This window comes from Xiphophorus couchianus, chromosome 6, assembly GCF_001444195.1.
Source record: "Xiphophorus couchianus chromosome 6, X_couchianus-1.0, whole genome shotgun sequence".
Taxonomy (NCBI): domain Eukaryota; kingdom Metazoa; phylum Chordata; class Actinopteri; order Cyprinodontiformes; family Poeciliidae; genus Xiphophorus; species Xiphophorus couchianus.
In genome coordinates, this window is record NC_040233.1 from 20,748,370 (window position 1) to 20,773,590 (window position 25,221).

General features: G+C 36.6%; 3 protein-coding genes across 3 annotated transcripts; 1 reads left to right on the forward strand and 2 right to left on the reverse strand.

Annotated features, from left to right (window-relative positions):
- The first annotated feature begins 911 nt into the window (after nt 1-911).
- On the forward strand, nt 912-8,631 carry LOC114146154 (ras-related protein Rab-8A). The gene is made up of 8 exons (XM_028019982.1): nt 912-1,106; nt 1,606-1,666; nt 3,785-3,845; nt 3,944-4,021; nt 4,103-4,192; nt 4,305-4,370; nt 4,839-4,889; nt 5,577-8,631. The coding sequence occupies exons 1-8, from the start codon at nt 983-985 to the stop codon at nt 5,664-5,666; spliced, it is 621 nt and encodes a 206-aa protein (XP_027875783.1). The 5' UTR covers nt 912-982; the 3' UTR covers nt 5,667-8,631.
- On the reverse strand, nt 8,527-15,127 carry cib3 (calcium and integrin binding family member 3). The gene is made up of 6 exons (XM_028019984.1): nt 14,947-15,127; nt 13,474-13,508; nt 12,541-12,652; nt 11,305-11,452; nt 10,475-10,670; nt 8,527-10,262 (listed from the first exon to the last, which is right to left on the reverse strand). The coding sequence occupies exons 1-6, from the start codon at nt 14,995-14,997 to the stop codon at nt 10,241-10,243; spliced, it is 564 nt and encodes a 187-aa protein (XP_027875785.1). The 5' UTR covers nt 14,998-15,127; the 3' UTR covers nt 8,527-10,240.
- Nucleotides 15,128-17,476: 2,349 nt separating this feature from the next.
- admp (anti-dorsalizing morphogenic protein) lies at nt 17,477-22,405 on the reverse strand. Its single transcript, XM_028021622.1, has 5 exons — nt 22,111-22,405; nt 21,886-22,022; nt 21,055-21,177; nt 20,776-20,965; nt 17,477-17,901 (listed from the first exon to the last, which is right to left on the reverse strand). The coding sequence occupies exons 1-5, from the start codon at nt 22,403-22,405 to the stop codon at nt 17,477-17,479; spliced, it is 1,170 nt and encodes a 389-aa protein (XP_027877423.1).
- Between the last annotated feature and the right edge of the window lie 2,816 nt (nt 22,406-25,221).

Below are 25,221 nucleotides of genomic sequence, written 5' to 3' on the forward strand. Positions count from 1 at the left end.
TCAGATTACACAAAATCCAATCTCACTAAGTATTGTTGAGGGAAAGGAATCTCAAGACTTTCCAAATACTGATTTAGTGTAGGTTCTCTGTGACACGGAGGACCATAATTTAAATATAATCACTTCGATATCAATTTTTAAAGTGCAAGCATAATAAAGATGCTGTAAATGAGGAATATTTTCCAAAGACAAGTCTCCACATGTAAACTGAAGTGCTGCAAAAACAAACAAGATACAACATCTATGCAGGTATGTGCTGACTCCCTGCGGTAGACCCGAAGCTGAATCTTCCTTCCTGTAGATTACAATGAAATCACAATTCAAATCATTTCCTCTGTTAAGTTCCAAATACTAAATAACATAAACTTAAGAGCCTGACACAACTGTCTTTTATTAATTCAGCTAAGAAATATTTTTTAAAAAGATACATAAGTGAGTTACTTCAGAAAGAATTGTTCAATTGTAGGCATTAACGTTGCAGTACAGAAATTTAAGAATTCAAAATGCAAATATTAATGAATGTTAGAATTTCAGACATTTTCAAGATATAAAAACACAATAGATACCTTATTTTAATCAAACTCTCTCCACAGCAGGACTGGTTATGCCTCGACCTCGACTTCAGGTCGAAGTCGAGGCATGTGGATGTCAATAATCATGAAAAAAGACAAAATGTGAAAACGACTATTCTTTTGTATCAGCTTCACAAAATATTGATTTAATTTAGATTATTTTGTGTGTAAGTTATGTGAATTAGTAGGAAGTATGCATGTATGTAAGTTTAATAAAATAAAACTTAAAATTTTGTTGAAACAAAACACGTGGCTAATAACACGTCCCGCATTTCCGGGTAACTTCCCGTCTACTGGCGCTAAAAACACCTGTAAGTGAATTCCGGACCAGCAGGGGGCGTCGTGCCATTTTTTTTTTTTTTTTTTGCTTTGCATCTTCACCGGGCGGGATTTCCGCAATAATATCAAGTATGGCGAAAACATACGACTATTTGTTTAAATTACTGCTAATCGGGGACTCTGGTGTCGGGAAGACCTGTGTCCTCTTCAGGTTTTCAGAAGACGCCTTCAACTCAACGTTTATCTCAACAATAGGTGAGTCTTGCGGGGGGGGGGTATTTTGGTGTGTTCTGTGTGTTTACACTACGTAGAGGGACTGGCTCCGCGGAGACGTCTATTTGCTGGAATGCTTGCAATGCTATATATGGGGATGAGACATTGTCTTTGTTGGTAAATGTACATTTTTGTGCCGATTTTAGGTGACATGATCGCTGGAATAAATCTCGGTATAGAAAAGCTGTAAATATTTTATGTATAGCTTATTTAGAACTAATTTGATATTACATTTATTCTGTTCAAGCCCAAGTGTCAACCGTTAGAACCGACTATGTTCTGGAAAGACACCGGAAAACCTGATGTGTTGCACGTTAAATGCTCTTTGTATTTATTTTTTTAATAAGAACTATTTCCTTTTATATGGGCGGTGCTGTCTTTTGTTGTGTAAATAGTTTGCTTAATTTTTTTGTGGGGGGTTATTGCAACTTAAAAGTTATAGTTATGATTGGAATGCTAGTTTCCGCTTATCTTCCTGCAGGTATCGATTTCAAGATTAGGACAATAGAGCTTGATGGCAAGAAGATAAAGTTACAGATATGGTAAGAGCACTTAAAAAACCGGTGCAATGTTTTGTTGCTACACTACAAAAGTATTCACGTCCCTTAAATCCTTCTACATTTGATCACTTTTCCAAATACAAGCTCTGTTTATTTTGTTGGGATTTTCATCTGCTGTCATATCCAATGTTGAAGCTCCCCGCAATGTGAGTTTGACTGTTTTGTTTACTCTTAAAAAATACTCTTATAGTACAGTTTTACTTAATTTACTTTCACCTGGGACAACTCAGGGCTCCACCAAAAGGGTATTGATGAAGATGTTCAATGGACAGGTGAAAATACTCAAAATAAATAAAAACTGAAGAAATATATTTCAGACAAAAATTTCATAAATTTCCCATGATCATCCATAATGAAAAAGATTAACTAGGTTCTGTTCTTTGGATAGTTAGAAGTCATGATTTGACATCTGTTGTCTAGGAAACATTCACAGTGAACTGATCTGTTAAAAGATAAAACAAAGAATATATTTTCTTTGACACCTGAGGTCTATGGAGCAAGTAAAAAAGTTCTTCTGTTTTATACTCAGTGATGGGATAGCTACTTTAAAAAAGTAACTTTAATTGGATCACCGATTACTCCTTGAAAAAGTAACTTGGTTAGATTACTGATTACTTGATTTGGAAAGTAACTAAGTTACATTAAAAGTAACTTTTTTAAGTTACTTTCAGCATCTGCTAAAAACAACGCCCTGCTGCCTGTGAAAATTACATTGAGCTTTGCCAAAACTTAATTGCAAGTTATTTTATAATGGTGACATCAACAATGTGTCTCCCCTTGTAAGATTGAACTGAAGGGGAAATTGTTTAATGGTTACAACTGTACAAAAAAAACTTTAGTAATTTGAGCGTAAAATTGTGTGTTCCACTATTGTCTGGAAAACTCTAAATGGAGGCCTCCATTACTCGTTACTGAAAAAAGTGATGTCAGTAACGCGTTACTGACATCACTGTTTATACTTCAGTGTTGTTCAGTGTTTCGTAGCACTAAAAAACATTTTAATATAAGTCGAAATATTGCTGATAAATCAAAACTACTTCATCAAATGAAAATTTGCTCGTAGATTGTAGGCCACCACAGTCCAGAAGCTGCATGAAACATCTTGCTGTAATAATGTAAAGTTAGCAAAAACTTTGTTTCTGACCCTGACCGTGCTCTCAACCAGGAATACAGACTGTTATTATCAGGTCGAAGATAAAAGGCTCCACAGTTTCATAAGGTTCAACTGAGAAAAGCTTCTGCACACAAATAAATCCTGAAGCAAAACATGGAAGCTTAACAAACATGGAATGCTATCATTTTACAATCTATACCTCTTGATTCTGTTTGTATATGAATGTCTGTAAATAACAGTGCTGTGATGAAGGACACATTTCAGACTTGTTCTGACAATACACAAGTATTGTATCATGTTTTATGTGATTGAGAAAAAAAAACAGTTAGTAGTGTTTGAAGGTGAAGTTGAGTGAAAATTAGAAATGGTTTCAAAATTCTTTAAATAATAAAAGTCTCTAAGGTTTTGTGTGTTTTTCTGTTAGTCTTTTTCACCCTGCTACTCCTAAATAAAACTCATAGGAACTTATTACCTTCAAAATGTGTAAATAGACTCCACCTGAGAATAATTTAATCTCAACATAAATACAGATTATTTTTTGTGAAGCCTTGGAAGCTCCATTTCCAAGGCTACGAGCAGTGCAACACTGACTGGTGGAATAATATATGGAAGCTTCTGGTTGTATAATGTTTAAGTGGTTTGAACATTATACTTTTGCAAGTAACAGCTCATTTTGTGTTTGCTGTACGTTGTATTTCTGTAAACTCAAGTAAAAAATAAACAAATATCACCCTTGTAATATAGAAAAAACAAAATATGAGAGAATTATTCAAGTCTATTAAACCCTATTTACATTCATAGTAAACCAGGAAGAGGAAATTTCATGGGCGATATGTGTTCAACCATGTAGTGGATTTTTTTTTTTTTACAAAAACTCTGTTGGCTGTGACTTGGTGCTGCTAAAAACAAAATAAAACTTTTTAATCTGATCCTAAAGATAGAAATGTCCTTCTTTTTATTTAAATTGATGTATTTGACTCCTGCAGGGACACAGCTGGTCAGGAACGTTTCAGAACAATCACAACAGCCTACTACAGAGGAGCAATGGTGGGTAGCCTCACATGCTACTAGTTTCTGTTTCTTAAGCATTAAAAGGGTCTTCAGCTGTATTTATAGCAATGTTTTTCATGTACTGCTCTTTGCAGGGGATCATGCTTGTCTATGACATCACAAATGAGAAATCATTTGACAATATCAAGAACTGGATAAGGAACATAGAGGAAGTACGTACCACTTCAAATTTATCCTTGCTGACACATTTGCGGCTCCATTTTAAAATGTTTCCTTTTCCTCTGTTAATGTAGCATGCGTCATCTGATGTCGAGAAGATGGTTCTTGGCAATAAATGTGACATCAATGACAAGAGGCAGGTTTCCAAAGATAGGGGAGAGAAGGTGAGAATCTCAAGTCAAATATAGATGGAAGGTTATTTATTAATAATACAGTAACACATATGGTAGCAAGTTCAGCAAAATGTAATTTGGCAAAATGTATTTTTTCTTTCAGCTTGCACTAGAGTATGGGATCAAGTTCATGGAGACCAGTGCAAAGGCCAACATCAATGTGGAAAATGTAAACTGCTATTATCTAAAAATCTTTTCACATATGTACTTGTTTTGTTTACTTTGTTAGCAATCTGGCTAGATGTCTGTATGATTACCTTATGAACAATTTCAAATGTGTCAGAAATATGCGAAATGTGGAGTTGTGGAAATGTGATCAATGGTTGGAGTTAAACGTTGTAGGATTGTCATGTCATGGATGACTGATGATCAGCACATCATAAAATGTCAATAAAAGGATGATTTAAAATTGACCCAATACTGATAAAAACACTGGTTAAAACATGTAAAACATTTAAATACTTTTTATTATTTTACATTAATTTGATATTTCTTTATTTTCTCTATATTATGACTATTTTCTAATGTTTCTGGACTTTAGTAGTAAAGTCCTGAAATTTCCCATTGTCATTTCATGCACTTTAGGCTAATAACTACTGCATTATTTACTTACCTTAACATTTGTTTGGATTCACAGGCATTTTTGACTCTTGCCAGAGACATCAAATCAAAGATGGACACAAAAATGGTAAGAAGCCATTTCATTCATACATTCCTTAAAAAATATACATTTTTTTAGTCTTTATATCATTTTATATTTTGTCAAATTACAATCACAAACTTCACAGTGTGTGCTGCTAGTGTGGTGAGCATTTTTACTATTCTTTCTTCAGTCAATATTTTGGATAGTTTAAAGTCTCCCTGCCTCAAATTTTATAGAAACCATCCATAAACAACAGTTTCACATTCTAATCACAGATTTTTAATTGCATTTGGGTCTGGACTTTGACTAGGCCCCTATGATCAGTTATGCACTTTGGTCTAAACCATTTAGTTGGGGCTCTGGTTTTATGTTTATGGTTGTTTTTCTACTGAAGATTGAACCTCCGCTGCAATATCAAGTGTTTTTCTGCCTCTAAAAGTTTTTCCTATTTCTGTTGTTTTGTTTATTTATTTTTGGATATTTAATATGTCTTTCAATTCCAGTTTTAAATGTTCAATAGAATAGAATGTTCAAAGTTTATCAACTTTGAGAATGTGTTCTTGCATTACTGTGCCATTAACATTATTGCTTAACGTTGTTGTTTTGAGACCATTTTCATCGTTTATCGCAATAAATTCTGGGACAATTGATCATTCAGCAAAATTTGTTATTGTGACAGAACTACTTGTTGAACTAGTTTTTTTTAATTGATGTTTTTGTGATTTGCTGCAGGAAGGTAACGCCCCTCAGGGCAGCAGTCATGGAGTCAAGATCTCCGAGCCACAGAAAAAGACCAGTTTCTTCCGCTGCAGCTTGCTCTGAGAACCGAAGCCTTCCATGCTGGTTACAGGCTGGCCGGACACAACTTGACTGTGTTTGCTCTCAGCACTTCCTCCTCTTTTTTTCTTCTTCTTTTTTTTTTTTTTTTTTTTTTGTTGCTTATTCTACCCAACCATGGCCTCTCCCGGTTCTCCCGGTCTGCAAAAACCACTATTGTCAGTAAGCGGAGGACTTCCCCTCCACTCTTCCTTTTCTGAAGGCTTCCAGAGGTGCGTCACTTCCATTATTAGAGGAAAACCTGTCTTTGCTTTTCAAGAGTTTTTAACTGACAAAGGACTCATCACTGATGTGTTTTCTGTTACAAAATCGGGGGCTTCTTGTATTTCTCTCAGTCAGTAGCACAGCCAGCGACAGAAGATACTTGCCTCATTATAATATTTTTGAATTGGAAATCAAATGTGGTATTTTGGTCTACTTTTAATGGCACTCTTTAGGTGTTTGTGTTACATGTTGCCGAGCAGAGACTGATGGTTCTGAACTTCAGTGAAACAGAGTTGCACTTTTTTCATATCAGCAGCTGAAGTCATATCAAGGCATATAAAGTCCATTCGAAATCATTCAGAAAGTTTTGTTTTTATTTGTTCTTCTTTGTTGTTCTTGACAATCATCCGATGAGACTGAAAATGTCCTGATCACTGCCTCCAAACTATTTTTGCAGTAGCATTCAAGTGTAAAATATCATCCTTTGTTTTCTCAGTCCTGCTGTCCAAATTTAGCCAAAAAAAAAGAGGTGGCATATTTTTGTAAAAGGGTCTTTAAGGTGGCAACTTGTATTAGTGGTAGAGATGGACTATGAAGCTTTTCCTGGTTGAAAGGACCTTTTCTTTATGCTAATTTCTTCCTATGAAGGAATAAAAAGGTGAAATGGTTTCTTGATAGATGTTACAGGTTTAATTCTAACAGAAAATGAAGGAATTGCAAGATTATCCCCATCAAAGTATTAGCCATGAACCCTCTGTTGAGTTTTGTTAAACTGAAAATGAATTGTATTGAAGCATATGCTATTGGTTGATGCATTTATACACTGAAAACAGTGAGATTTCACATTTTGTAACACATTTAATCAATAAAATAAGAATTTTAGTTATTTGACATTCTAATGAAAGAAAGATTGGCTTATTCCAGGTCTTGTCAGATTGTTTGTTGTGTTTATATATCATTACATGTTCTTAAATAACCGAAGAGGCCAAGAGTAATAAACTATTATATGATAAATAAACATTCGGTTTTTCAGATTGGATTGCGTTATCATCTGTGTTTGAAAGCCACACAGGCATGTGGGCCTGAGGTTTACCCAAAACCAAGTATTTTCAGAAACTCTTTAAGATTAAGCCCTAAAATGTTATCAATCAGAACAGACTGATTCTGAGGCCCAACATTTAGAAACCAGATTTACTTTTTTACCTCTACAAGTTAAATCTGCCTATATTAAAATGTTTCTCCATAGTGGTTTGGGTGTATGGGAGTAGCTGGTTAAAGGATGGATTGCTGTGAATATGCATGGAAAAATTAAGTATTTAAATTTGTAGAGATACTCTTTAGTTTTTTAAAAACAAATAACAGAAATAGAGTATTTATTCATTAGGTTTTCTAGGAGACGGATAGATATTAACGCTTTATTTACTTCCTGTTTGGAATCAGATGTTTGTGCTTCCTTTGTCCTCGGATGTCAAAACTCTCATTATATTCTACAAAAAAATCTGGAGATGTGTTGAACATTTGCATTAGTTTTTCAGCAATTTTCAAAATGTTTTTGAAACGGACGTAGAGCATCACACATCCTCCACCGTGCTTAACAGTGAGCATCAGGTGCTTTTCAATGTATTCCTTTTTCACACAGGAAAAATTTCAGTATTTTCCAGATGTGGATAATAAGGGAAGCTTTCATCCCTACAACATGGTCTAAAACTGCTGTCTATTCAGCTGGTTGCCCATGCAATCACTTCTTCCATACTTTAAACATGACTGCAGTAGCAATGGCTGCTGCTAATTCATAGTGAACAAAAATGGAGGGCTAAACTGACGAATAAGTGGGAAATTGTGGGGTTTTGGCATGAAAAATGTGTGGAAAGTCTAAACAGTCCAATTGAAACACACAATTCCAGCTAAAGTGTAGAGTTGAGCTGGGTGATTAATCTATTTATTACTTAATCCAGTTCTTGGTTTTTGAAAATGTAATTTTTTGATTTTTTTTTTTCCACACCATTTCAGTCCTTGTGTTTCCATAGTTCAGAGTGATGTCATCATGCCCCAGGCCGCCATCTTGTTTGACACGTGTTTTACAACTTCTGTTTGTTTTGACGTTGAATTCAGTTCAACTCTACGACAAAGTATTAGGGCCAGGCAGAGAATAAAATTATAATATCACAAGAATAACATAGTACGACAATGGAGTCAAAATAATATGAGAATAATATTACCAGAATAAAGTCGTAATATTTGATGGAATTTTTTGAGAACTCTTACCCAAAAATGAACAGTTAAAATGAGGAATGTTGAGCAAATTGTGAAGTTTTTAGTACAAGTTTTACAAATAAGGAAATGCTAAATTTCTTAGCACCTCATCAAATGATCAGTAGCATGACTCTGAAATAATTGTGCAAAGGAATGTTTATTTTGAAGAAAGAGCCACACAAACTGAGCTGATCACGTCAAATCTTGATAACTATACTAAATTCTGGTGAAATAGTCTTATTCTGCTAATATTATGACTATATTTTTGTAATTAAGCTAAATATTTTCATAGCCTGCCCATAATACTATGTTGTATAACTCACAGAAGAGATGACTGAAATATAATTCACTTTTAAAAAATATTTGTAATTTCTCTTCTTTTTTTTTTTAGAAAAGAAAGGAAGAAAATTAAATTAGGAAATTGGTTCTGGCATGAAAAAACAAACTCAACAAACTTCATATCTTCCCGATTGAGATGCAGGCACTTATGTTGCTCATTTGGCGGCTTGGTTTTTAATGGTTACCATGGAGACGGTGAACAAAATACACCAATCTCTCACCAAGAAAATCGTTTCTAGATAAGATTCAAGCTCAAATGACGCCTCTGGTCATGAACTGCAAGTTCCCTTTGAGTTCTCCCAGCACTTTACCATTACGTCGTGTGTTTGTCCGTGCCAAGTGATAGCTTCGTTTTATAACCACTCAGTGTTGATCTGTTGCATCTGTGATACCAAAATCTAACAGCACCAAGTGATCCGGCATCCTCCTACTGTAATCTGTCACCTAGAAGCGTTTGCTTCCCTGTAATTTCTGTAAACTGATGTAAATCCAATATGTAGGCATAGAATAGAGGAGTTTTAAGCTAAAGCCTGCCACTTTGTTCTTTAAAAGTTTGCGCTCTGCTCACGTCAACGCAGGCTTGAATTAAGCTCTTTTCAGGTGTTTTCCATATTTAGTTGTGATGTTTGATAGCTAGGTGGCGCTGTAGAACCAGTATGCCTCTTTTAGCTAAACCACCTAAACTCAAATTTGATTCAGTATTTACATAAATTCAGGAGGAAAAAAGGCCAGAGTTAATTGAAATGCATTTCTCCTGCTTACCTCATGTTGGTATTCTTATGTTAGTCGTTTTTCTGGAAACTCCACAGCGTTCAGAAAGGCATTTTTATGGTTTGGTTGTAGCTTCTTCTTTTTTCTTTTTTTTTTTTTTAAGTATCAAAGAAAGATTTGGGACCTCATGATTACTAGGACCATTTGTCTTAACCGTCAGATCTCATAGCTGAGCTATGCATTGTGAATCTTGGACCTTTGTATATCATAAACCTTTACAGATGAATTTATTTGCTTTGTTACATTTAATGTGTTTTTTGTCACTCACTGAGCCAGAAACAGGTCAGGCTTACTTAAAAACTGCATGTTAATCTAAACTTTAGCAGCAATTATTTTTGACAGATTTATTATTTTTATTTTGTTATTTTATTTTTTCTTAAAATCCCATCACATGTAATAAAGCAAACACATTTTTAGCAGCCATGTTTTCATTCTGTCTCTTGGGAAATTCACAGGGAGAAGTTTAGAGAGGTGGGGGGGAAATATATAAATATCATTGAACATTGAAAAATAAATCTATATAAACTGTACTGTACTTTCTAAACCCATATGAAATGTATCTACCAACTGTAGATATGTGTACTTTTGATTTAATAAAAAAGGATCTAAAAATGGTTTGACTTCTTCCAGTGTTTTCATTGGCTGAGGCGACCAGGAGTTGACCCCGTGCTGGAGCTGCTTTCAGATAAATGGCTCCCTCCGTCTCTACTGGCCCACTGGGAGCCACTGGAATATTCTGCTCTTTTATATCTAGTGTAACCAAAACCCCTTTAGATACAAAACAAATCTGCAGTTGATGGTCCTAATTAATGATGCCTTTCCTGGCTGGGCTTCCACTGTGTGGGTTCAGTTTTACTTCAAGTAAAAATATCTAAGATGAAATGAAAACAAAAAGTAGGAGTGGTTTCCTGAAGATTGATTTGTGAAGCTCTGTAGTATTTTCAGTCCATTCATTTGGGCTTTTACAAGCGAGAAATAAGGCGCCGGTTTCCTCAGATCCGTATGTGAAAGGTGCTGTGGAGCAAAATAAAAGCGGATTTTTAGATGTAATATTCATGTTTTGTCATGCAACAATCAGAAAGTTCACACATTTTACTGGGATTGTATTTGACCCACAACTTTGCGTGTCCAAAAAACACAAATCTTACCAAGTGATTCCAGTCTTGTTTCTAATGCAAATATCTTCAGTGTATTATAAGCCTGGCGGGCCACCAGGCTTTACTTACCTGAGGAAATCTGGAGCTCTGTTAATCATGTGCTGGAAATCCTCAAGCGACAGACGTCCGTCGTTGTCCAGATCTGCCTCATCGATCACTTTCTCGCACACCATCTTCACCTCGTCCTCCGTTAGCTCGTTTCGGGTCAGCTTGTTCAGCGTCTTCTCCAGGTCCGACTTGCAGATGAAATCATCGTTGTTGAAATCTGTTGGAAAAACAAAAATACATAATAGATCTTATCTAATGTTTAGTTCTGTGTATTAAATGTGATCACTACATTTCAATGTCTTTGGCTCTCACTTGCCTCAAAAAACAGCAAAAGCGCTTATTAAAAAAAAAAAAAGCAAAACACGCCCCGCCATTTTTTTTTTCTCTTTTGGGTTCTGGAAAGTGAGCCGTTTTAAAAATTCCACGGGCACTTCGCCGTTACCTAGCAACTCCAGCCACGCCCAGCCCGTCACCTAGCAACCCAAGCTGAGCTCTGACATTTTAGGTCAGTTGGTTTCACCGCTGTATGTGCCATACAAGTGTTTTTTTTTTTTTACTTACGATTCAGAAACCACTTGCCGCTTTCTTGTTTTGCTGGGCTGGCCTTGTCAAAAACCATAATTTATTGTCTCATTATCCCTCCCAAATAAAGAGAGACTTTTTTGAATAATGTGATCAATTAACCCTTGTGATTAATCTACTCCTATTTAGTATTATATTGGATAAATATAAACCACAGTAATTTATTCATGCATTGATATCAATGCTGCTATACTTATGCAAATTAACACAGGTTAAAGGAGAAAACACACCACATATTTTAGCATAAAATTCACCCTGTGAAGGTTTACCGTATATTTTGAAGGCATAGTAGGCCTTTAGGTCACGAGGCGCCATCTCACTGAGCACTGAGAACATGTCCAAGAAGTTGTCCAACGTCATGTTTCCCTCTCCATCCTCAGAGAAAACCTCAGCGATCCTTTGACGAAATGGGTTGTCCTGAGCACAAAGACCACCAAAACCGTTTGAGTGACAAACTGGAAAATGCCAAAACTTTAACACACAAACTTATTTCTTATGGGTAAATTTTTATATGGAGGAAATGGCTGTCTGCACAGGGTGGCATAACCCGAGGGACCCAATTGTCACTCAAAAAGAGAATAAATATTAGATCAGCTAGATTACAAACCCATTTCATTTTGCTTAATTGCGTAACCAGTAAACTAAAGAACAATTTCATTGTCTTTAAAATTTTTTTAAATATCATAATTAAATATTTGGTATACTTGACACTATAGATTGGGCTTATATATTAATAATTAAAGCTGCAGTATGTAACTTTAATATATAAAATATGATTTTAACATATTTCTTGAAATTATCACACTGTCATGATAGAATAATCTACGACAGATAATCTATGAAAAAAAAATCAAGATTCCAACTCTAAACCTAACCCACCTTCCAATCCTAATTCTGACTCTTTCAATAAATACAGAAGACATGATCATATAATATCTTTGTAAATGTTAAATACTGCAGCTTTAAAGACAAATATTGAACAGATTGATATTTTTATGTTTACTACTGTCTCTCATATTTTACGTAAATAGTTAGTTTTTTACAGAATGTCTTTTCCTGGGGGAATGGTTGGATTTCTGGGTAAACGTGGGGACAGACGAACAAAAGGAGAATTCCACATTTATGCTAGAAGCACCACTGGCTACAAGCTTTAGAGTGAAGCTTTTCTGAGATATTGATTGCTTTAAATTTTTTAAAGAGTTGGAAAGGTCCTTATCTGGACCAAAATTTAACCTCAATGTTGTCCAGGTCCCTCCTTTTCTCAGCACCTGCCAGTTAGCAGTAAATATATGTTTACATTGCTTGCCTCTGCGTAAAGGAGCATATAATTGACTTATTTCTAACAAGTGAGCCCTCAGGGACCCAGCAGCATTCTTCAAGTTTAAAGGAGTCGGGTAACATATAACCTTTCAATGAATTCTGTCGATTAGTTGGTCATTAATTATGGATGGGGAGTAGAAGGGCAGAGTGGGTCTGTGGGGTTTTTTGCGGACCAGTGGGTCTACCTTCAGCTCCGGCATGCTGCCAATCAGCTCGTATGGTAACTTCACATCTGGGTGGTTGGTGTAGTCAAGAGGAACGAGCTGCGGTGCCAAATCCCGATAGCGGTAGAACAGTCTAGGAAGGACCAAAACATTCGCTTTCAGTGTTGGATTACAAATGATCTTTTAAATTAGATGGCTTACATTGTTAAACAGTGGTTGCTAATAATAGAAAAGGCTTCTTAACGAGCATGAAGGATAGAGAACATTCAAGTATAAGCATTTGAAAATCAGAAAGTCAAACTTGAACTTAATCTGATTTGAGAGGAAGTCCGACCCACAGCATGACAGGTCAGATCGATGAGAGTTTAGATTTACTGTATGGGAATCGGTAGAAAACAAAGGATTTTGGCAGAAAGCCTTCATGTTAAATACATTTGCATTTATTGCAGTGGTATAAAATCTCAAAGAAACATTTACTGCAGTTCAGCTCTTCCGGTCTTATTCGTCACAGTCACGTTTGTTTTAAATGTCTCAAGTATTCCTGACTGCAGCTTTGTTCAAATTTAGGTAAATAGTTATTTTGTAGTAAGTATTTCCTGATTCTTTCTTGAATGACAAATGTTCTCATGACATTGTATTAACTGGGATGTCACAGATTTTTAATTAGAGGTTTGCCAACTTTCTGATCAGTGCAATAAATATATAATGAAGTATGCAGGAGGAAAATTCTTCATTAATTTTAGAGAAATCATCTCAGTTGCTCCAAAATATTTCTTAATCTGGGATTTTCCCCTCCCATTCAAGAGCTTTTCTCAAACTAGTCTGCTACTTAGTGTAATATTGGATTACTTTGGTAAATGATTAACTTTTACTAAAGTTATTTAAAAAGATGAGTAAATAGAGATAAATAATAAAAGATAAAGGTGCTGTATATATTTTATGCTCTATGCTCACCTGAGAATTTCTTTTCTGGTGAAATATGTACAGTCCTGCAAATACAAGAAATAACATTGAACTTGCAGAAAGTAAATCACTGTTTTCACATAATGCAACTGTGTTTTATTAAAATGCTTTTTTTTGTCCCCCTTAAACGTTTCAGATTCTCTAAACAAATTTAATATCAAAAAACAGAACTTGAGTAAGTACAAACAGCAGATTTCAAATTGTGATTTCATTTATTACGAGGGAAAGTTATCCAACTTTATCTTCTTAAATTGTGAATAAATTGAGCTAAAACCAAATTTTTTGGCTCAGTTTCACGAATGACGTCATCCCTCAATATTGCATGCCCTGCAAAATCACATAATTACCTGAACTGAACTTGTCTGGCAGCATGAAGCTGGTTAAAATGCAAAAAACATTTTATCTGAATAAATGTAAGAAAAGCTTTGGAAGAAGTTACAAAGCCAGTTCTGGTGTTTTTAGACTGAGAGACATTATTCACTAAAGGAGAGAATAGTGATGAACCTTCCGAAATGTGGCCACCAAATCAAAAATGACTAATCAGTCATTTGTCTCAGTTAAGTTTAGAGATCATGTTTCAAGAGTAAGAAAGTGAGTTGGGTGAAAAATAGGCATCTAGGGAGACTGCTGTCCATAAAAATCACATTTCCTAAAAAAACAACAAAAACAAAAACATTTTGATGATCGCCAAGAGATTTTGAGAAATCCCCAAAATTTGTAGACTGATGACAAAAAGAGAAACGCTATAAAACTAACACAGCATTTAGGAAGTGTGACAGTCTGGGGATGCTTTCCTGTTTCAGGATCAATGAATTTTGTTCTCTCACAATATATTCTTATAAGAAAAATGTTCAACCATCATTTTAGGATAAAACAAAACCAAAATAGTTGTGAATAACTAAGGAATAACTTCTCCTTGACTGCTCTGTCATGCATGACGCACTTTACGATCAAAAACTCTCCAATGCAGCTGATTTAGAACGATTATTAGACAAATAAAACATCAGCATGCCAGTTATTATTATATTAAAATCAGTTTGATAATCTGAAACATTTAAGAAGAATTCTGAAAAACGTACAAAAATATATAATAATAATAGTAAGTATTGTTATTACTATTATTATTATCATTATTATAATTAATAATAAAAACAAAATATACTTTTTTATTGTCAACATCTTTTGACTGAATTTATAACTATTTTTAAAATGTAACTACATCCATATACCTTGATACTATTGTTGCTGGGGTTTTTTTTTTTTTTTTTTTTGTTTCAGTGGATTAGAATAAATCAAATCAACAAACACCCTCAGGATACATTTGCGCTACATTTTGTGGCCGTGGCTGGCACTTATTTTCCCAATAAAGAATAAATTAAGAACAAATTTAATCTGTTTTACTACTAAAGTTGCAAACATCGAGCTGATGCTCCAGTTTGTACAGAAAATGGGATTGATACCGACCTGATATGCGTCGAGCTGCTGCGCTGTGAAGATGGTTTGTTTATTCCCCATGTCTGAGCTTTCAAGCTCCGAAAGCACAGATCCATGGCGGCTCCAGCACCGAGCGAATGGTTTTTATTAGGGTGGCCCAGTCAGATATGAAATACCGGGACAAAAGAAGGCCAGAGCCAAAGAGGAGATCGGGTGTCGGGCCGCAGCCGGGCCCTTTGCTTGCCACCATAAAGGCAGCATTTCATCGTTTGCTCCATTGTGAATAGCAGCCCCTCTGATAATGAATGAGGGCTGTCGTCCAGCATCATGCCAAGTGGTTTCAACCCCCTTTAGTGCCACTCTATGGCCAACGCCTCGCTCGCTGATCGGGTTACGTTCTTTACAGACGAGGTTTTGTAATGCACTGAAAGAAACTTTGATGGCTGACAACAACATAGTTGATGTTTTGTTTCAGCTGCAAACTCACCTTGAACCTTTTCACATTTCATCACATTGCAGCCTTAAGGTTTTATGTATTTTACTGCGATTTTAGATCATGCAAAGTGGGACAGATTACATATACAGCTCTGGAGAAAATGAAGAGTCCACTGCACTGAAACCCACTGAAAACCTCATAGTAATTCCACCAAATATTGATTTCTGAACTCTTCCTGAGTTAAAACATTAATATTGTTATTTCTAAATGAATATGAACTGGTTTTCTTTGCATCTTTTTTGTTATTTTGACCATTTCTCATTTTCTGCAAATAAATACTATATTTTTGCTAGGAATGTTGGAGACATGTTGTCAGTAGTTCATAGAATAAAAGAACAATGTACATTTTACTCAAACAAGTTAGGCAAATAACTATTCACTTTTTTTTTATAGTGAACAAAAAAAACTATACTTAGGTATCCCCTTTGTCATGAATGCTGTTTTAACCTAATATATTAGTATTGGGGCTGCAGTTGGTAGCACTGTTGCCTTGCAGCAAGAAGGTCCTGGGTTCGATTCCCGGCCCGGCCCTGGAAGTAATCTGGCTGATGGTTTAAGGGCTTAAGGACTCCGTGCCATCGGCTCAAAGTTCCGTGCTAATGGTTGACGGCTAAGCATCAAATTGACACAACTCAGTTAAATTAAAATAGCAATGCTAAACATCTAATCATTTCCAGATCAATAAGTGAAGGTAGTTATGCTGAACTTTATGCATACGATTCCAACGGCAGCATTAATGGCAGCATTAAAACTTAAACTGCAGTAACTGCTGTACTGACATTTAAACACCGTTTCATGCTACTGTTTATTTCTAAGTATTTTCCTGAAGGCAGATTTCCACAAGTCGGTTTTATTTGTAGCTACTGGAGCTATACCACCAACAGATTATGAGCCGTATATCTACAGTATTTGTCCATGTGTTCTCTACTGGGAAACAGTTTACAGGCTGTTGACGATGGAAAATAAACTAAAATAATAATAATTTTAAAAAAGAGAACAAATGTCATCTTTGCTGATTAATCCCACTTCCTGCAAACAGCGGTCAAGATCCTCAATGGGGTCACGTCGGTGGCTTTGTGGAGGTGGAGGAACATCATTAATCACCGATGGGGCACTTACTGCGTGACGTGGGCCTGTGTGGCCGCTAGATGGCGTCGGCTTACTTGTAGGTGCTGGTGTAATAGATGTGTCTTCTCTGCGCTTGGACTGAGTGAGGGTTTGAGGCCTGTCCAGGAGATTGCTATCTGTAATCTCTCTCTGCGAAGTTGGTCACTTTCCTCTCTCATGCTTTGAATATATCTGACATTTTAGGGCTTTTTACACAGCTTTACTAATAACTGTAGTTTGTACTCAAATAAGTTTTGCTACTTTAAAACTGAAGGACAATTGATCAGTTTAAGACTTTGGATTTAAAACACACTTAAAATGGTTCAGCTTTTGTTAACATGAAATACGTTTCCACAGAATAATTAGACAAAAGGTGGAGTAAATAATACAAAATAATATTAAAAACATAAGACTTAAAGGGTTAAGTTTCTTGTTATAATAATTTACTATTCTGAGATGGTTCACTGAATGATTTTAGCAGCAAGTTCTTATTTCTTTAAATAAATTGTTGCTAAATTGATGAAAAACTTCACTGCTAATGGAAAACTCAATTGCAGCGGAAATTTTTTAATTTTTTAATATAGAAATGCTGAAGGAATTTGGGTATATATTTGAAATCTTAATGTTCTGAAATCATCTTGATCAGTCATCCTAAAGTAGAAAAGTTCAAGTAAGCTTAAAGTGATACCATTTAAAAAAATAATAATTTATTCTTCATAAAAAATAAGAAGCAGAAAAACATAACATATTCATATTTGTACATTTTTGTGGTTACCTCTTCCAATAGAGTCATATATTATGATTTATGTGTCTATTTACATATTACATTGTATTTACATATTACAGTGTTATTTGTAGATCTCAGAACATTTACTCACGAGTGAACACTGAAAGGGCAACAAGATTGGTGAAAGTGAAAATTAAATCTGCGCACCAGAGACGCTGGTTGATGAGACGTCAGTGACAACCGCAGCTTCCAGCCACCATGTCGTTGTACTGCTTCAACACAACATTCTCATCATCATCAAAGTACAGCAGGTTGATGGAAAACAGCTTGTCGGGCACGCAGCACGGCGTCTCGATGCCTTGGATCAGCTTCAGGGCGTTGATGATGGACTGGACGGTGGCGTGGTTGGTCGGACTCATGTTCTGACCCAGGGGGAAGGAGCAGGACCCTTTGCAGTGATAAGCGTTGTAGCCACGGGGAGACACGATCCAGCCCGACCAGCCAATCTCCTCGAAGTCTACATACAGAGGCAGGCGCTGGCAGGGCTTGGACAGGACTTCCTCTTTGCTGTAGTCTAGGGAGCGAGCAGTGCGGGACGATTCGACTAACACTGGGGTTTGGGAGAGGAAGGAGGTGGCGATGGCCTCGTGGGGATCTGGAAGAGAAATAAATGGTTGCTTAGATTAGTAAACAGGATCAGATATTTGTAAAATAGTGACAGTAAACCTTTCCGAGAACCAAATACAATTTAAAAAGGAATTTCGGAAAGTATGCTAGCTATTTCAGTGTCCAAGAAACCAACCATCACATGTCTTAATGACTTTCGACCCGTTGCATTAACATCTATCATCATGAAGTGCTTCGAGAGAGTGGTTAAAGGTCATATAATCTCTGTACTGCCTCCATCATTTGACCCTTTCCAATTTGCATCCACATCTAACCACTCGACTGAGGATGCCATCTCTACTGCTCTTCATCTGAGCCTGGTACACCTGGAGAAAAGAAACACACACGTACAGATGCTATTTTTGGACTTCAGCTCAGCATTCAATAGGATCATCCCCCAGGACTTGATATACAAACTCCCTGGGTTTCAATACTCCACTGTGCAACTGGCTGCTGGACTTCCTCACTGACAGAACTCAAACTGTCCGTGTGGGTAATAACACCTACAATGCCATTTCTTCAAACACTGGCTTCCCACAGGGCTGTGTCCTGAGCCCCCTGCTGTTTACCCTGATGACCCACGACTGTCGTCCCAAGTTTAACACCAACCACATCATGAAATATGCAGATAACACAACAATTATGGGACTCATTCAGGACAACAATGAAGTGAACTACAGAAAAGAGGTACAACATCTTGTGGACTGGTTCAGAATAAACAACCTGCACCTGAACGTCGACAAGACAAAAGAGCGACTTCAGGAGGTCTCGATCCACACACCACTCCTCACCAACGACAAAGCAGTGGAGATCGTCAGCAGCACTAAGTTCCTGGGGGTTCACATTACCAACAACCTCAACTGGACAACTCACATCACTTCACAGATGAAAAAGGCACAGCAGCGCCTGCACTTTCTGAGACAAATGAGAAGAGCTTCGCTCCCCCCTCCCATCCTCTCCACCTTCTACAGAGGAACCATTGAGAGCCTGCTGACCAGCAGCATCTCCATCTGGTCTGGAAGCTGCAACTTGTCAGACTGGAAGTCTCTGCAAAGAGTGGTGAAGACAGCGGCAAGGATCATTTGGGGCTCCACTCCCCCCTATTCGACGCTGCTTAGCTAGAGCAAACCAGATCCTCTCTGATTCCACCCATCCTCTCCATGGTCTGTTCATCCTCTTGCCGTCTGGAAGGAGAGTCCGTAGCATCTGCTGCAGAACAGCCAGACTCAGAAATAGTTGTCTCCCACTGGCCATCAGATTGCTCAACAATCCCATCATGAAGACTGTCTGAGACTGTTTGAAAATAGTAATTATTATTTGTATATTATTTAATTATAGGCACACTTTGCTCTTGTGTGTGCTCCGGTGGCCAAGCGAGGACATTTCATTGCCAATTTTACTTATGTTTCTTTGTGCAATGACAATAAATATAAGTCTAAGTCTAAGATTAGTCTAATGTTAGCTACTTGTATTTAATGTCCAATAGTGGTTAAATTCTAATATTTACTATGTTTTTGGTAATAAATCATACTGAAACACAAGAATTTAATTGAATATGTAAGTTCAGTCAATTGGTAGCTAATATTCTCAGGTTGTATGAATGAATGTCTCAACTTCGTAGAAGTTTTAAAACTGTTGACTGGTGGTCAAAATTAAGTGTGTATCCAGCGTTTGCTAGCATTGACAGGGCTAAAGCTAAAGTTAAACCTATCAGTTAGTTTAAGTTCTAGCTGGAGATGGGCACCAGCACCCTTCCTGACCCCACTACCCACTAGGGACAAGGGTGTTAGAAAATGGATGGATGGATAGTTCAAGTTCTTAAACTTGAGTCAGTCATTACTAATGAGCGACATATTTAAACTGTGGCTTTTGGGGGAACAGTTTATATATCAACATCCCATAATATTTTAAAAGCTTAACCTTTCACTTTAGCAAGTTTAGCAACAGGGCTAAATGTAAGCTTGTCATCCAGCTAATCTTCCTAAGCCAGCGGCTTCATTACTAATTAGCAGCATATTTACATCGTGGTTTTCAGGGAAATACATTACATATGAGCCTCTTGAAATAGACTTACAATGTTTAAGCTTTAGCTAGCTTAGCAGCACAGCTAATGCTAAAGTTGAACCTACAAGTTAGCTTATTCTGAGGCAATCAATACTAATAAAAACCATAAGTATACTGTGGTCTTCAGGGAAACAGTTTACATGTCAACATATTAGAATGGATTTAAAAGGTTTAAACTTTAGCTTAAACTTGTTGCTAGTTCTGTGCTTAGCAACACAGAACTAATGCTAAAGTTGAACCTACAAAATAGCTAATTCCAAGGCAGCCGATACTAATGAAAAGTATATGTAAACTGTGGTTTTCAGGCAAACAGTTCATAAGTCAGTGTCTTAGAATTAAAAAAGTTTAACCTTTAGCTAGCTTAGCAAGACAGCTGATGCTAATCTCAAACTTGCTAGGAACCTTGTGTCGTTTCTTGCTGTTTATTTTTCAGCAGGAAAAAGAAACTATTCTATAGTCAACAGTCAACAGTTAGAATCTAGCTTTATTTGAGTAAGTAAAACCATAATTTTGAGTAGAAATGGCAAATTTTTCATAGTAGGAATATTTTTAAAAAAAAAATTATATTCAAACTAACAAATTTTAGTGTCCTAACTGCTTAACAAGCAAATTATTTTCAGAGATTTTGATTAAAATACCACCAAATAAAATGTTTTCAAATTGCTACTTCGGTTTTCTCAATGAAAATCTAAGTTTGTTTTATCAGTTTAGGCCACCACTAAACATCCATGATTATATTTCACTGTCACTGGGTGTATTCTGATTTGATAAATGACATTAAAACTGAGGTAAATCTCACTTGTGCTCCCGAGTGCCGCAGAGCGGCGGCCGTCATCGGTGAAAAGCACGAGCATGGGCTGTTTGCTCTGGTGGTGGTGGCGCCCTGAAGCAAAGTGGATCAGTTTCAAGTCCGTCTGGCTTCCTTCCAGTGTCCTAACCACCACATGGAGCCCCAGGTTGCTGCCTTCATCTGCCATCCAGGAGCGGACCTTCAGGACATCACGGTTACAACACGGTTTTTATACACCGTCCAGATTTTGCTGGGACTCGGATTATTTAGGCATTGGGAGATACTTACAGCTTGTGTGACCGTGAACACTTCCCAACCAGCTGAGTGGACCGGGATGAGTCGAGAAGACAGCAACTTCTTTGTCTGCGTGCTGTTAGTTTTTCTGATGTCCAACAGCTGATAAACACTGACCTGAGTAATACAGAATTAAAGTAGCCACCATTAGAAATTAACTGAGGAGAGACATACACTTCAGGCCTCCACACCACTAGGGGCAACCAAGAGCACCAAGCTAGCATGATAAAAAAATATTTATATTTAAAATAATTATAATAATAATAAATTCTATTTCCACATTATTTACAGAGATACTACATATAATAATAATAATCTCTTCCTGATGATGGCTGCTGTCACGTTTATGGAAATATAAGACATCAAACTTGTTATCTTGTTTACTGTAAATTTAGTATTTATCAGCTGATAGTTATAGTAATATGGCACATTTAAAGACCACTCTGCATTTTCTTCTTTTTTTGTGAAAAAACAGACTTGTTGCTTATTATGATTTCTATTTTTATTAAACTAGTTTAATTAAGATAGTTCATGTTTAGTTTTAGGTTAAAAATATCACAATTTTTTTTAGATTTTAATTTTAAAAATTATTTTTTTTTTTGACCAGTAAGTACTACTGAGCTGACAACTGTGGTCCACGTGACAAAACGTTTGGACACTCCTGACCTAGTCAAAGTCCAGACATAGATCCAATTGAAAATCTGTGCCAGAAATTGAAAATTGATCTTTACAGATGCTTCTTTACAAGGAAAAGTAAGTCCAGATGGCATCATTCAGCGTTGGGTCAACTCTGCATGCAGTTATTATTTAAAAGGCTGAACATACCTGGCAGAAGTGATGTCTGCTGAATGTGAGGGATCCCTGAGGACGCAGCTTGAAAAGATGCAGCTCTGCTGTGAGGACCTTCTCACTCCTTGCCACTGTTGACAAATTGAACTTGAACTCCACCTGTTCACTGCGCACTTCAATTCAAAACACAAATCACTATTAGAGACAACACCTTCTGTTTAATCGCCCCTGGTCTGCATATATAATTTAAAAACATCTTACATTTGTCAAAGAAGCTGCGCACAGTGTTACCCTCCAGCAGGTAGGGATCCTTGGTCACGCCGTCCACGTCAGCCACGGTGTTGTACAGATCGAGCATGTACTGCGGAGGCTGTTTGTGAACGTGGACAGCAGGAGGGTCCTCCATCCCAAAAACCTCCAGAAGCCTCTTGATGGCGGCAGAGCGGACCTCCTCTGACTCGCCCTCGGAGGGGAAATGACTCCCCCGGCCGATGAGCGCAGGCCACGCTGCGGTGACGCACAGCAGAGCGGCAAAACTGAGCGCAAACACGAACATCGTAGGAACTTGAGTAGATTTCGCAACTTGGAGCTGGACTGACTCTGAAAACTCCGAGGCTTTTATATCAAACGACCCAGTTCCCCTCTGCCTGGGCAAACAGCAGTAAAGATGTTATTTGGCCGCAAATGTAAATCACCAATCAGCGAATGTAAAGGGAGACTAATGGCGGTGCTAGCAAAGTGCGAACCCCGATTGGAGATTTTATTCAAGCCCACTGCCTTCGCGTCTGGCGATGAAAGCCCACATAAACCATAGTCTGCTTTTACAAAAAGGGGGTTCTTGTTCTTGCAGTCGCTGATGAAAAATATGTTTTTTGACCTCAGAAAAGTGCAAACGAATCAAAGTTTAGGTATAATATGAGCCATAGGTGCGGATGTACAATCTGTGGGTGGCCAATTGCGCCTAACTGAATCCATTAAGGTAGAATAAAAGCCGCATTGTTTTAGGTGGAAACCAATTACCTGTATAAAGCTACTGGTGTCACTAGTGACACTTGGAAAGATTTACATGACTGCCCACTGAGCTACAGCTGGACGATCACCAGGCTGAAGTTGGCATCTGACTCGTTTCCACACAGGATTATAGGGATATTCCGCTGCATTTCACAACTAGTGAATACTTGAAATGGTCAGATGGACAAAATTATCCTACACTAATGAAATACTGTAAAAAAAAAAAAAAAAAACGTTTAAACCCTTTCTTCGCTGTGTAAAAATTTAAAAAGTTTACTTTTATAGATTTTTTTTTCAACTTCTTTGCCACATTTGATGGGATGGAGAGCAAAAACTACACATCCTACAGAGGTCAATCCAGGACATTATTAATCTACACTAATGTCAGATTATGGAAAATACAGTTTGCAAATTGTAAAAGCAATTATTCAGTTTATGAAAAGTCAAAAAGGGCAGATTACAAGTATTTTATTGGCTTGGGGTCACCTTACGTGGAGTCCAGCTTGAAAATTGCACAACATGGATGGAGTTATGTCAAATTGTACAGATGCAGATTGTGAAACCTTTATTTTTTCAAAACAAACAGCAATAATTATAGGGTTTTCCTGCAAAAATCATCATCAGAGCAGAATCATTCTGTCTGGGTATGACAGCTGGACCACATCTAATGTTCTTGTTCGAGTTTCTATAACTATAATAAGGATTTCACTAATCAAAGTGTGTGCTTTATATTTTCTTCCATCATTATAAAATAATCCAATTCAATTTTGATCTTTCTAGCCATGTTAGTAATCAAATGCAGCAAAATTGCAGTTTAGTCATCTGCTGAATCGTAAATCCTGGGCTCACAAAGGGTTTCTTACAGGGTCTCCATTTAAATTGACTGAGTACAACCCATATCTTAAAAACCAGTTGGGCACAATGTATAGATCCATGTACGGTTCTGAATGGTTTAACACATTTAGGGAGATTATATAGTTTTTACCTTTTTACCTCTCCTGCACCAAACCTACATACACATTTAACAAAGTACCATCATGTGTCTATAAAATAAAAAAAAAATCCATACTTGTCCCATTTTTGAAACCAAAACCCTTTTCTATTAGTTGAAATAAGAAGTGGGAGCATTTTAGTGTAGAATCAGGTTAAATTGGACAAACTAAAAAAATCAATATATGTTCTATGAAATCATTAAAGACTCTTAAAAACTGAGACTTGGGTCATTCTCTGAATTCGGTGCATTTTGTGTCCCACAGGTTTGTCTCAAAGATTTTCATAAAATGCAAGCAACATTTTTTTGAGAAAAATCAAGAAATGGAAATATCCATGTGTCTTGGTAATGTAACATGCAAATGTATTTTAAAAATTATGTTTTGAAAAATTTCATGCGTTGTTGAAGCGTAGAAGTCAGCCAAATGAGCATGTCCCCACTGACCAATGTTAATTTTTCACTGAATATAAAACAAATAATAAAAATAGCCAGTAACTTCAAGTTATTTCTACTAATATAAACATTTTTAGAATACTTTAACCTAAATAATAGAAATATGAGAAAAATACATGAATAATTTATAAAATAACACTTTATTGTCATGTCCCTCCAGTTTTGTTCAACCCTGTAACAGCAGGCCAATCCCTCCTTTTAATAAATAATGATTCAGTCCATTTTCCTCAGCACTCTGGAAGTGACATCACTTAAGTCTCTTCCCACTCACGCAGTAAAGAGATTTAAGTGTTGGTATAGTTTCTTACCTATATTTGATTATTTTTTATCCATAGATCGTCATCGTCAGGCTCAACCTTTCATCACTGTTACGTACATAAATGATATTTATTGTTGTTTGGGAAAAAGTAAAGAATGGGCTTTGAAACACATATTAATTTCTTATTTTCATCATATCAAATGTTGTTCCATACCCTAGTTGATGTGGACTTATGGCAGCTTTTAGTGAAAATCTTCAATCCCGTTACAACAACAGTGGTTTTGTTACAGGGTTGAATGTTGGGCTGTTGTTAAGCCAGCCAGAGTGTTCAACCCCGTTACAGTCTGGTCACTCTGGGTTCAACCCCGTAATGTGATACATTGTTATAATTTTTTTTTGTAATAACAGAAAATATTAGACTAATATTTGTTGGATTGTATGCAAAGTTTAAAGAACGAGTCAAAAACATAACAAAACCTGATTTAATGTTTATTTTAAAGTGCATTTTAATAATATATGAAAAGAGCTTTTGCATCTAGTTGCCATATTCTACTTATCAGTCTGAATCTATTCTGATTCAGAAACAAATAAAATATACTTACAATAAGTTATTTTAATTAAGGGACAGATGAACTCAAAGGAACTGGAAGAATTAGTT